Genomic DNA, 13,354 nt, shown 5'->3' with positions numbered 1-13,354 from the left:
AAGTATGTTTTTCATACTCATGAACAAATACAGTTATGAATTAAGGAATGAAATCTTTGCAAACCGTGGCTTAATGTTCATGAATTGATTCTTACGAATCAATCCGATTTTGTTTCAATTGGTTCATATATATTTTTATGAGATAGTGAACAATTGAACAACTCTATGTGAAACACAATTAGATTTATCTGATTATCTTTCATTATTGATTGATCATCATAGTTGATCTAGATGTGTTAGATGAATGTGGTTAAAACAAAAGTGTTCATATGGCTAACTTCGGTTAACTGTTATTGAGCCAACTCAATATACACATTTAGGTACGATTACCCATATCTAAATGAAGGTATATTTCATTTGTGTGTAACAAGCTAAGACCATCTAACGGTGGAGAGATATTGCTTTGATTTTCAGCAGACTTAGCTTGAATTTTAAATCAGGATTTCATCTAACGGTGAATATTCAATGCTTTGTTACTAAGCTATCTTAGCTTTGATTGAAAACAAACACTGATTTGAAAGACTGTACAAGGGAGAACTCTAGTAACTGGAAAACCTAATCCCGACACTTTCTTGTGTCCTATACTAGAGTCGATTCTCCTTTAACCTAGGTTTTTCCAAAACCATTATAGGTTAACGAATTGAAGATTTCATTTGGGATTCGTGAAGCCAGATCCAATTATTTTCTCTATAGTTGCGTATTCTGATCTTACTTGTTCTATCGTATTGAGTACTATCTTCTCTAAGATTTGTTCGAGATTTATCTGCGATAGGTAAGATATAAAAAATAATCACAAAACTCTTCGTCTCATTCTTTGTGATTCGGCAGTAACTTCTTCTACTACCATATAGTTAAATTATTGTGAGGTGATTGATATTTCTAGGCTGCTCTTCGGGAGTATAAGACCGTATTATCAATTGGATCCTGTTCACCTTGATTTACCAAAAGACGGAACAAAAAACTTTGTAGGTACTTTTGTGGGAGACAAATTTATCTATCAGAATAGACTTATCTGTGAGAGACATATTTGTTTATAAGTCTTCGACTTTGGGACGTAGAAACTCTTAGTTGTGGGTGAGATCAGCTAAGGTAATCAAGTGCGCAGAACCCAGCGTGGTTCTAGAAGCGTAAGGAACGCGACTGTGCCTTAATCAATGTGAGAATTGGTTAGGTCTCAACTACATTCCAGTCCGAAGTTAACTTGTAGTAGGCTAGTGTTTGTTGCAACTTAATACAGTGTGGTATTCAAATCTGGACTAAGTCCTGGGGTTTTTCTGCATTTGCAGTTTCCTCATTAACAAAATTCCTAGTGTCTTTGTTATTTCGTTTCTGCATTATATTTGTTTATATAATTGAAATATCACAGGTTGTGCGTAGTTTAATTAATTGGTAAATCCGACCCTGATTATTGGATAGGAATTGATTGTCACTTGGCATTGGTCTTTGGTACTGTCCAAGTTATTTCTCATATCATTCGGGCTCACAGATTTCTATCTGTTCGATTGCAGATTGAATTGAGAAATTTAGATTAAGGTCTTTGATAGATCTCTTGATTGAGCTCGCTTTTAAGTTGGTGCTCTCGGAATTATATTGGAGTTAGTCCATACAGATTGCCGGACGAATTATTGGGTGTGGTTGTTATACCCCCGCTTTTTCATAAAAATCGTTTTTCTATATCATTTGGGTTATCTAGTTTCGTTTTTGTTTAAGGTTTGCCCTAAATTATGTTTTTTCAATTTTGTTTGAAGGTAGAGTGAATTCAGTTAGATTAAAGGTATGATTATGATTGTTGTTTGTGGATCAATCTTTTTTTTTTTTTGACTGCTTTCTTCCCGGGTCCCTTTTTTTGTGTGAGCGTCAATCGTTTGTTTTGTATTACAATCGTCTTCATCTTTGACACCACCGACATCAACAACTTGGTCAGCGGGTGGTGGGGGTGGCGGGGTTACGTCGAAAAACTTTGTGTAATTATAACCGGGTTCATGTTTGTATAACTCATATCACTCATTCTATATGAAAGATCTCCCATGTATCTTCAAAAATTCAATCCGTCCACGTATCATCTACAATGTAAACTTATCAAATTAGTATTCATTTATAAACCATAAGCAAAAGTACGAAACAAAAAATGATTACCGTGTGCTCAGGTGAGTAACTACTTAGTCGTGCTCCTCGGTATAGTTTTCCGAGAACTTCGAAAAATAGGTTAATTTCTTTCTTTATAGCACATATTCGGTTTTCTAAACTAGTTTTGTCTCTATCATTTGGGTTACCTTTCATTTTTTCGATAAATAATGGAAAAATTTGATTCCAATACTTGGTTTTTCCTTGACTCACACCAACACGACCATCACTTGTAATTGCTATATGTTCTTCGCAAAAAGATACATCTTCCAGTGTAGTAAATTTGATTTGTTGCTTCCTACGAGTGTTTTTCGATGAAGTAGCGGTGTTGGTGAAGAAGACGTGGATGTAGAGTACTGAATTGTAAAGAAGAAGAAAACTTAAGAAAAGAAAAGTGGCAGTAGAATGAGAGGAGGAAAGAGTTGGAGTTGTTGGTTTTATTAGCTGAAATGTAGTCGTTGCAGAAAAAAATTCAAAACTCAAACGGGGGACTGTCTCCCATTTGTATCTTAAAAAACTATTAAACGGGGGACAGTCCCCCGTCAAACTCAAAAACACACACACGGGAGACTGTCCCCAGTCCAAACCCAATTTTTTTATACACGGGAGACGGTCCCCCGTCTAGTGTTGCATTACCAACCACTCGTTTACCTGAAAGAGTTGTGTGTGTGGACGGGGGAGGGGGGGATGGGGTGAAAAATACGCATATTAGCCTCTAATCTGCTCAAATTGGTAGTTCACTTCTTCATTTGAAGGAGTGACATTACCCATATCCCTTGCTCTCACTTTAACAACTAACCATTTTCTTTTACTTAAATAGATGAAGGGGAACCTAATCTATCAAAAATATCCTTTATCAACTAACCTAATTACATAACCTAAATCTAATTAAAATCAAAAACTAAACCTAAAAAGAAAAACACCTCTTCTTCTTCTTCTTCTTCTTCTTCTTCTTCTTCTTCTTCTTCTTCTTATTCTTCTCCTTCATCACCTCTTCTTCTATTTATTCTTCTTCAACGACGATTATCTCAACCAATAATAACTTCAATTGGGTAAGAATTGAAACACTCATCCTTTCTTTTTTTACTTTTGATTGTATGGATAAGTTAGATCTGATTAAACTAGGGATTTGAAAATTAGTTTCAGAATTGAATACAGTTGGAAACCAATATATCCCAACCGTAGAAATTTACTACGGTTGGAAAAATATAAACTTCCAGTTATATATAATGTTTACGGTTAGAATGCCTAACCGTATCTCAAAAATTTTCCAACCGTAAGTGCTTATTTTTCACAATTTTCCCAACCGCAATACTCTGACTTTATCTACAGTTGGAGAAATATAAACTCCGAACATATGTCTTTTCGATTTCCAAAGAAAAATCATCAAAATATTTCGATTATAATTCAAATTAGGAGGATCTTCCATTTGATTATAATTTTATTTATAATCAGAAGTTGGTGGATCTTCCATTATTAGGAGGTGCAGTTGCATGGTCAGATACGCAAACTGACCCTTTATTGTGCAGAGTGGACATATTTATGTTGAGTGTGGGTTTTGATGTTATGTATTCTGAAGTTTTGCAGATGGCTCTTACTAGAGTAATTTCTGATCATAAATCAATTATTTTGGTGACTAAAACTGGTATCAATTGTAGCCTTACTTCAAATTTGAGAATGGATGTATTTATCATAAAGTTTTTTGTAAAGAAGATGGAGCAGTGGTGGAGTATGATGAAGTTTGAGGGGTCAACTAGTTTCATATTTTTCAAGAAGTTGCAAAATTTTAAGTACATTTTAAATAATTGGAGTAGAGAAGAGTTTGGTGGTGTCAGAAGAGAGAAAGTTGTATTGACATAGAAGATTGATTTTCTTGATCAAATTAAGGAAACTTATCACCTAGCAAAGGAGCAGTTTGGTGATAGATTGTAGTATTTAGTTAGATTGAAGAATATAATTGTTATGGAGGCAAGGAAATAACATGCAAGGGCTAAGCAAAATGACTTCAAATGGGAAGACTCTAATACCTCGTATTTCTTTTTAATTGTTAATGCTAGGAAAAGGAGAAATACAATTGTAAAGTTAGATGTGGATGGTGTTGAATGCTTTGATCAGGGGAGTATTAAGTAGGAGATGAGGAATTTTTATGTAAATCTTTGTGTACAAGGCAATGATGAGGCATTTTCTCGACACAACTTGCATTTTCCTAACATCGATGAGGAGGAGAGGGAGGAGATGGAGAAGGATTTTACTGAGTTTACAATGTCATTAAGCATAGTGGAGCTAACAAATCACCAGGTCCAGATGGTTATTCAATGGAGTTTTACAAATGCTTTTGGCCAATCATTAAAGAGGACTTTATGAAGTTGATGGGAGAATTTTACAGGTATGATACTTGGAATTAGAGGCTTAATTATTATTTTATATCTTTAATTCCTAAGAAGGAGGATTCAAGTGCACCTAAAGATTTTAGGCCTCTAAGTTTGTTGGGGGAGTGCAAACAAAATCTTGTCTAAGTCGTTGGCTAACTGGTTAAGATATCTAAATATCAGGGTGCATTTGTAAAAGATAAACAAATTTTGGATAGTGTTGATTGCAAGTGAATGCATTAATACTAGGTTGAAGGAGAGAAGACGCGGTGTGCTATGTAAAATGGATATGGAGAAAGCTTTTGATCATGTGAAGTGGAAGTCTTTAATGAGGATTTTGGAGAAACATGGTTTTGGAGGGAAGTTGATTTCTAGGATTGAATGATGTGTTACTTCTTCAAATATTTCAGCTCTGGTGAATGGTAGATCAACTGAAAAATTCAAAATAACTAAAGGATTGAGGCAAGGAGATTCATTGTCTCCTTTTTTTTTCTTGTTAATGGTGGAGGTTATATCTAAACTATCGAAGGATGCTACTTTGAGATGTCATATTAATGGATTTCAGGTGGTGGAAAATGGTATTATGATTTTACACTTGCAATTTGTTGATGATACTTTGATTTTGTTGGAAGGTGGAGGACATTAGAAGTCTTTTCATTATATTGAATACTTTTGAAATGCTGACAGGACTTAACTCAATTTAGAAAAGAGCTCTATGATCAGTGTTGGAGATGATGATGTGGTTAAGTCTCTAGCTACAGAGTTAGGTTGTAAAGTAGAACAATTACCAATTAATTAAGTATCTTGAATTCCAGTTAGTGCTAGTTCAAGGTGTTGTTCAGTGTGGGATGAAGTTGTGCAAATAATGGAAGTTAAAGTGGCTCCATGGAAGAAGTAGTTTTTTTTTATCTAAAGCCGAGAAATTGGTTTTGATTAAAAGTTGTTTGTTCAGTTTTTCTAGTTTATTTTCTTTCTCTTATTCATATGCCTGTTTCAGTGCAGGAGAAGTTAGATAGGCTTATGAGGAATTTCTTAGGATTCCAGCAGTGAGAAGAGGAAGATGTACTGCGTCTCTTGGTTGAAGATATGTAAACCAAAGAAATTTGGTAGACTGGGTATTAAGAATCTCAGATGCACTAGCAAAGCACTGAAAGCTAAGTGGATGTGTAGATACACAAGAGAGAAAAAAGCTTTATGAAAAAGTGTGGTTCAGCAGAAGTTTCACAATAATCCAGAAAGTTTGCGACCAAATGATGATTTGAAGCCTAAAGAGAGAATTGTGTGGAAAAGTATATTGAGATCTACTGATTTCTTGCAAGAACACATGAGTTTGAAGATGAACGACGAAAATTCCATTAGATTTTGGTGGGATAATTGGATTACTTCTGGAAAGCTTAAGCATAGGTGTCCAGCTATTTATAAGGTTTGTACTGATAAGTTTTCTTCAGTTTACAAATATGGTTGTCGATGTAAATATGGTATGTAATGCCAGAAGGAATCTCTCAGGAGTTGAGCAACTGGAGTGAGGTATATTGTGTAATGAGTTGGGTCCTGTGCATGGGTTGAATGAGGATGAAGATCAAGTGGAGTTTTATGATGGCTTCTCAGTTAAGAAGAGCTATGGATTACAAGTGCAGTAAGATGAAGTTTGTGACTTTATCATGTTTCTTTGGAGAAAGCATATTCCTTCTAAAGTGAGCTTTATGATCTGGGTTTACTTTCATGATTCACTCCCTTCTAGAATCATGCTCAAGCATAGAGGAATTGAAGTGCATAGTGATCAATGTGTGTTCTGTAATAATGAAGAGGAAACTACTGATCATTTGCTCCTTCAGTGTGATTATGCATTCAGAGTTTGGTCTAGGTTTATGGAGTCATTCACAGTAAACTGGGTTTATCCAAAGACCGTTAATTTGCAATTTGAAGCATGGGGATTGAACAACTTGAAAGAGAGATGTAATCAAGTTTGGTAGAAGGTTATTTATGCTGTGTTATGTCATCTTTGGAAGGAGAGGAAGTCTAGAGTTTTTGGAAGAAGAGCAAAAGAAGTGGATGAGCTTTGTCTAGTGATTATGCAATCCATTGTCCCGTGGTTGTCTGAAACCGATGTTTTTAAGGACATTCCTATAAGTCCTATTTTGTTTAACTGGAGTTCCATTCTACACATGTAATAGTGTTCTAGAATGAGTTCTCAGGCTTGTATTTGTACATTTTTTCTCTGTTAATACAACCTTCTTTTTTCGAAAAAAATATTATTCCAATCTAATCACTAATGTCACTTAACTTAGTTAATCTAACTTTTAATACCGCGGGTATTTAACAATTAACAAAGCCATTAGGATAAGGGTTTCGTTCTTTGTTATTTAATGACTCGATATTGTTATTCAAACCAAATGCTTGGAGCTGATTCATATTTCTATAAAAAAAAGATAACCAAATGCTTGGAACCGATTCATATTTCTATAAAAAAAAAGATTCATATTTACATCGTGGAGTTATTTATTATTTTTTTTAAGGAAAAACAAATTTCATTAATTTGTTTTGCAGAGTTTTACTTGTAACTTGAGTACATCGGTCAAGAAATCATAGCAAACAGTACTAATAATGATAAGATCTTCTAAAACAGAAGAACTAATAAAGAACATTAAAAGTACAAAATATTTATATTTCCAAAAGGGTGTCGATGTTTTCCCGATGATTTCTAAATTCACGTTGAACCATTTTAATTCTTGAATCTTTGATTTAGATTCTTTGATCTTCAAATCTTGAGTCTCCATTGAAAAGGAGTAACATGCCCTGGACATCATAATCAACATCAATACCAGTAGCCATGGATCCTGCATAGAAGTGTTTGGATCTACGTCACGCTAGAGAGAAGCATCCTCAATGATATACCTATGTATATCTCTGCAAGTGAACAAATCGCCATGAAGGCTATAAAAATCTGCTAAAAAAGCATATAATAAGAGATCATAGTGGCAATAATAAGCCATTAGACTATTACAAGAAAAGAAAACAGGAAAAGGGAATTAAACCCTAAATTGCTATAGATAAGCAATTAAGTTTTATTTATATACAAAATCCTAATACTACTGTTGTCAAATCTATTATGATAAATCTATTATGAATCCTAAGAATCAAAATAAATTTGACAACATAAGCTCTATTCAAAGAGACCTAAGTTTTCTGTCTAAAAATCAGTGGAGGAGAAGATGGGCGGTTAATGAAGATTTTTTTAGGAAAGAACGGTTATAACAATTGCAGAGGAAGAGAGGTTTTTTTCTGGTTTGAACAAAAAAAAAAAAAAAAACCATCGTGGAGTTATTGCAGTGCCATCACTAGCCCGAAGTAAGCATTAAAGCAAGCGGCCTGGTGCCTACCCACGTTGGGGTCATTGATTATTTCTCCCTATTTTATCCTGTTCTTCTGCACCGGTAGAAAGAAAATTTCCCCAATTTTGAAACAAAGTACTAAAATTGTTCGAGAGAGAGACAATGATTGTTGAATTCTAGTACAATCATAACGAATGTTGGTAACAAACCCTAAATTGTTTTCACCCATTCCTTTAAAATCATCATTTTTTGCTTCTTCCTCTTCCATTAAACTATCTTCATCTTGTACAGTAACTTGTCAAGCGACAGAAGTTCCATATAAAGTACCTCAATGGTTTCAATCTTCAAAACCCATTTTTGCTGCCATTAATACCACTGTTGGTTTACCTCCGCAAGGTGGAACAACAAATGTTGATGGGTTAAGAGAAATTACTACAGTGAACAATGATAATAGTAGTAGTAGTAATACTACTAGGGTTAATGCTAAGGAACGATGGTCTAGAGATAGAGAGAGTTATTTAAGAGATAATGATGATGCTCTTCCTCTTCCCATGACTGTTCCTGATTGTTCTCCTGTCTCTCCCGATGAAATTGATCGTCGTTTTCAATGTGATCCTGTCATTGAGGTATAATTCTACAAAAATGATTGTTTTTTGTTACTTTTTATGTTATCAATTTTTGTTTTTTAAATTTGTTTTTCGATGTGTTTAGGATTGTAAAGAGGTTGTTTATGAATGGACTGGAAAATGTAGAAGTTGTCAAGGTTCTGGATTTGTGAGTTATTATAACAAAAGAGGCAAGGAGACTATATGTAAATGCATCCCCTGTCAAGGAATCGGTATTTCTCTTTTTCTTCTTTGATTTTGTAATTGTTGTTGTGGGGTTTTGATGTTCCGTGGAATTTAGTCGAGGCGTTGAATTCAGCCTTTTACTTCGACATGGGTTTCATTTCCAGCCTACCCCAACTTGTTTGGGACTAAAGACATGGTTGTTGTTGTTGTTCAATTCAGCCTTTCTTGGTCATGTGGTGTCATAACAAAATTCAAGATGAACATTTATGTTTCAACTTATGATCAATTAGTGGCAGCCATGTTATGTTGTAGTCTATCGTCCTTGTGAATTGTGCTTGTGTCAGTGGATCATGAATGCTTATTGAGCAAGAAATGTCTTGTTTTTTGGTGGAGTAACAGCAACAACAACTATGTAACAGCTTTATAGTGCTTCAAAGGTGTATAGGACCCTGCCTTACGAACTGTAGGTTTGAATAGGTAGTCTATTGGTTTTATAATATCTGTCCTGCTTGGAACTTACCAAGCTTAATCATTCTTTTACTTTCTTCTCGTGTTTTCTTTATTGAGAGGTGTAAACATTTGAACTTATTGGAACATTCCTTTTGTTAGAATCTGGATTTTGTATTAGTGCACCATGTCTTGTAACATAAGGAATTTCATCTGATATGAATTTTCTTTGCCCCATCATTAACAGAGATTCGATCATCCAAAATTTTCCAAATTGGCTCCACCTTTTGTGAGAGCATCCTCTTGGTATTCCTTGAGTAAGAATCCATAATTGGCGCTTTACACTCGCAGTACAACAAGTTGACAAGCTTAATAGAATGTGTTTTTCGTAATGAATAGTTAAACACTTTTAGGAGCTTCCCAAGTCAACCAGTTTCAGACTTAGGAATCATAAAGTGCACTGAAATGCGTGATCGCACTCACACACTGTCCATCACCATGTTTCTGGACTGCTAAACTGTTGGCTGAGCAACTTTATGGTTCTACCTCTTTTTGGTATTTAACCTGTCTTGGACTTCGCTCTAAGTTCATATGCACTCTACATGTTCTTCCTAAGTCGCTTCTTTTCATTTTAGTGGGGGAAGAAATTCTATCGTTTTAAGAATCTGTGGCAACTGAGAAGGTATACCTTATCTTGGAAAGAGTTTTGGTGGTTTTCGTCTGAACGCCCCGGATTATGTTTCCACAATCCTACAGTTAGGTTTGGGATGAAGTGAAAAGCTTTTATTCTTGAAATAAGTGCACAGGCCCAAAGTCTGAGGAATATTTGATTAGTAACTTACTCTATAGATACTTTTTGTTGCTGTTTATGTCACTTTTTCAGAGTGGTTTCCCATCTTTCATCTCTGTGGAACCCAATATTTTGCATCTAGTAGCATGTCAGATAAATATATCTTTGCTATTGTTTGAGGAATCGGGATCCGTATTTATCCATCTTTTTTCATCAATGCAGGATATGTTCAGAAAATCACCGCTAGGAAGGACATTGAAGTAATGGAGGATATAGACAACGATAAACCAACTTGGCAATAATATATTCTGATTATTTAATGAGACATCTATCTCCCACACACAAATTCTTATGGCCTTTCACAATTTTTCTCCTTTACGTCTGCATCATTCTTCACTCTTACTTAATGGGTACAATAAAGAACTATCACCTGGAGAGGTGAACATATAGAATCAAGGACATGAAACATCTCTTATTTTTCAATAGAATTGTTTTATTTCGTCTTGGTTTAGATTTTTTCCTAACTTTTAACTTTTGTTTCCTTGTGTTCATGCGAGAATCTTTTGTTCCGTGATACTAATTTCAGAATTCACTTGAGGAATAATACTTCTAACCTCTATATCATTTTGCATGTGGATTTTCCATCAGAAACTTTGATTTGGCTAGTCAGAGAGAGTATGATAGTTGCAGATAGGTTATTTTCCGTTACGGATGGGCTACATAGTGGCATGGATAAAATCCTCGCCTGAATCAGCCCTTGGATCATCCGTGTGATCCTCCATGGGCCAATATAGGCTCATTGTGAGAATAATAGTGTAGGATTCTTGCTAGTGGTATTTGTTAGCCCTTAGTCCCACAGATGCACGATAAGAAAGATGGAATTGCAGTATTCACCTTTTCCTTCCATTTGGGTAGATAGGGTAGAAAAATTTGTCTTGCTGCTTGTCTATTAGAAAATCAGTTGCTATAAATATGCATTCAGGTTCCTCTGTTAGTCATAGGTTATAGTTCTTAGTTAGATAGAGAGCGGTAGGTCATAGGTTGAAAGGATATTGGGCATGTCTAATCTTAATCATGATGGTGTGGGTGATAATGATCATCAGATGAAAGAATTGATCAAAAAGCTAGACAGAAATGCTGACAGGAAGATAACCCAAGATGAGATCGAGTTTACACTCTGCCTAAATGGGGTATCATTCCCAGATCACTATCAGAGTGCAGTTTATTAAGAGAAACACTGACATAGACATGTGAGATAAGTCCATCAAAGGAGATAAGTTGCTCGAACGCTTAAAAAAGAACTCTCTGTTTACATGATATAGCAACAACTCTCTATACTACAGAGTTACAGACCACTATTTCTGCTTACATGATAATTTATGTTGTTATAGTTGTTGTCGGTTGTGTTGTAGTAAACTAACGTGATGTATAGCGATTTTTTTCGCTTAACTGCAAACTGGAAACTGAAGCAATTAAGATGAACATGTATTGTGAATTGTTCTTTGGGTATCCAAGGAATTCAGCGAGTTAGAACTTGGGATGCATTTTATAACAGTAGTACTGCTCAGAACTTGAGATAGATTTCTGGAGTAGTCCTTGCTGCTCAGAGCTTCAGATACAGTTTGAAAATAATAGTACTGCTCAGAGCATGTGATTTGGGTTTTGGAAATAGTAGTATTGCTCAGAGATTGAGATACGGTTCCCTCCGTTATATTTCAAGTTTTGTGGATTGATAGACGGCTCCATCATTAATTTCAATCAGGAATAATATCCAGCATCTGGTGTATTATGATAAATATACCTGCAACACTCTTTTGAGCAGTTGGAATTTGCACCTGTCTATTCTTTTTTTTTCCTTTATTTCATTTTGACTAGGAAATGGGGTGATGTAGTGAATTTTTGCCGGAAAAGAGGATAACGTAGAGATATTTGAATAAGATTATATTCTTTTGCTGGGGTTCACATTTGCTTGCGGTTTTAACTTTCTTTTTCTTGTGTTCATCTGATGGAATCTTTTGGTCCCAGTCTGGACCTTTATTTACGTTCAAAACATTCTCCTCAGAAATCAGCCTTTGGATCATTTCCATATGATTCTCCAAGGCCATTTTGCCCGTTGTTGGAGTAAGAAAGTGTACAGATACTTTCTAAGGTGGAATAACAGTTCCACACACACTCTCTCTCTGTTCCAAGGGCTCAATGAGGATAAGGAAGAATAAACTTGGGAAACGACTTGTGCATTAGACTGTAGACAAGTTGTAGGTATCAGTACATTATCAGTGAGAGACAGGATGTTGGTTATGTTGGATCAGAAGTAATTTTTCTGTGGTGGTGACAATTATCAATTGAATGAGTTTATTAAAATGCATGTTGGACAGAAATGGTGACCATATGATAACGCTAGATGAGATCGAGTTTATACGGCGCCAGAAAGGTGCATGGTTCCCACAGTTGAGAGCGTGGAATATCAGGAATAAGGCAGACATTGTTATACATGATAACGTTATCAAAGGCGTCATCGAGCAACGTAAATTGCTTCGATGCTTTAAAAAAAAAAACTTCCCTGGGATGCTCTAGTCCTTTTGAATCCGCATCTAGCTACAACTGTGGTGTGTGCTATATGTGTAGGCTACTTTGACCTCTCTTTGAGGAAACAGTGGTAGTATTAGGAAGGATGTAATGTCTTTATGTAGTAGGTATTGTCCTTGTTCCATATTGTATGTTCACTTGTTGTTGCTAGTTCCCTGGCCCATTTTCCTGCTCCATATAGATGTAACAAAGAAGTTTCCCACGGCAAATATACTGTAGGAGCCATTTAATCAGTCATTCGTCTACTGTCATCACTTCTTGTTCCTACTTCATTGGTTGATGTAAAGTACTTTCATCAAGAAAGATGATAATGTAGAATCAAGTAATTGAAAGTTGAGTGATGTTTGAATAAGACTATTCTTTGGCTCTGGTTCACATTTGCCCACTTCTATTTCTTGTGTTCATCTTTTGGAATAATTTCTTCCCCATCTTATCAGAAAAAAGCATCAGATGGTTACAGATATAAGATAGTATTTTGCTGAGGAAGGGATGCATGGTAAACTTGACTACATTCTCACTTGGCCATGTCAATTTTAAGCGCACTATATAGGAATCTTGCTAAGGTGGAATAACACCTTGCCCTTCTGTTCAGAGGGCTCAATCAAGATAAAGGAAGAACAACTTGACTATAGACTGTTCCATTAGACAATCACTTACTATAAATAGGAGCTCGAGGTTTCATTGTTTATTTGCAGTTGCAGGTGTTAGTATTTTTAGTATTTTGTCAGAAGGAGAGAGATAGAGGTAGAGGTCTTCGACCATGATTAATCAAAAGAATTTCTATGGTAACGATTCAGGTGATCAGTTGAATGAGTTTATCAAAATGGTAGACAGAAATGGTGACAAGGAGATAACCCAAGATGAGATTGAGTTTTTCCTTCGTCAAAAAGGCATATGGTTCCCACAGTTAAGAGC

The 13,354-nt window shown here is 35.5% G+C and overlaps 1 protein-coding gene across 1 annotated transcript; it reads left to right on the top strand.

Annotated features, from left to right (window-relative positions):
• Nucleotides 1-7,394: 7,394 nt before the first annotated feature.
• LOC113297621 (protein disulfide-isomerase SCO2-like) lies at nt 7,395-10,364 on the top strand. Its single transcript, XM_026546156.1, has 3 exons — nt 7,395-8,451; nt 8,537-8,663; nt 10,076-10,364. Exons 1-3 carry the CDS (start codon nt 8,020-8,022, stop codon nt 10,153-10,155), a joined length of 639 nt encoding a protein of 212 aa, XP_026401941.1. The 5' UTR covers nt 7,395-8,019; the 3' UTR covers nt 10,156-10,364.
• The last annotated feature ends 2,990 nt before the right edge of the window (nt 10,365-13,354 follow it).

Source organism: Papaver somniferum, chromosome 1 (genome assembly GCF_003573695.1).
Source record: "Papaver somniferum cultivar HN1 chromosome 1, ASM357369v1, whole genome shotgun sequence".
Taxonomy (NCBI): Eukaryota; Viridiplantae; Streptophyta; class Magnoliopsida; order Ranunculales; family Papaveraceae; genus Papaver; species Papaver somniferum.
Note: the sequence above shows the minus strand (reverse complement) of the source record. Positions and strands in the feature narration are given on the sequence as shown.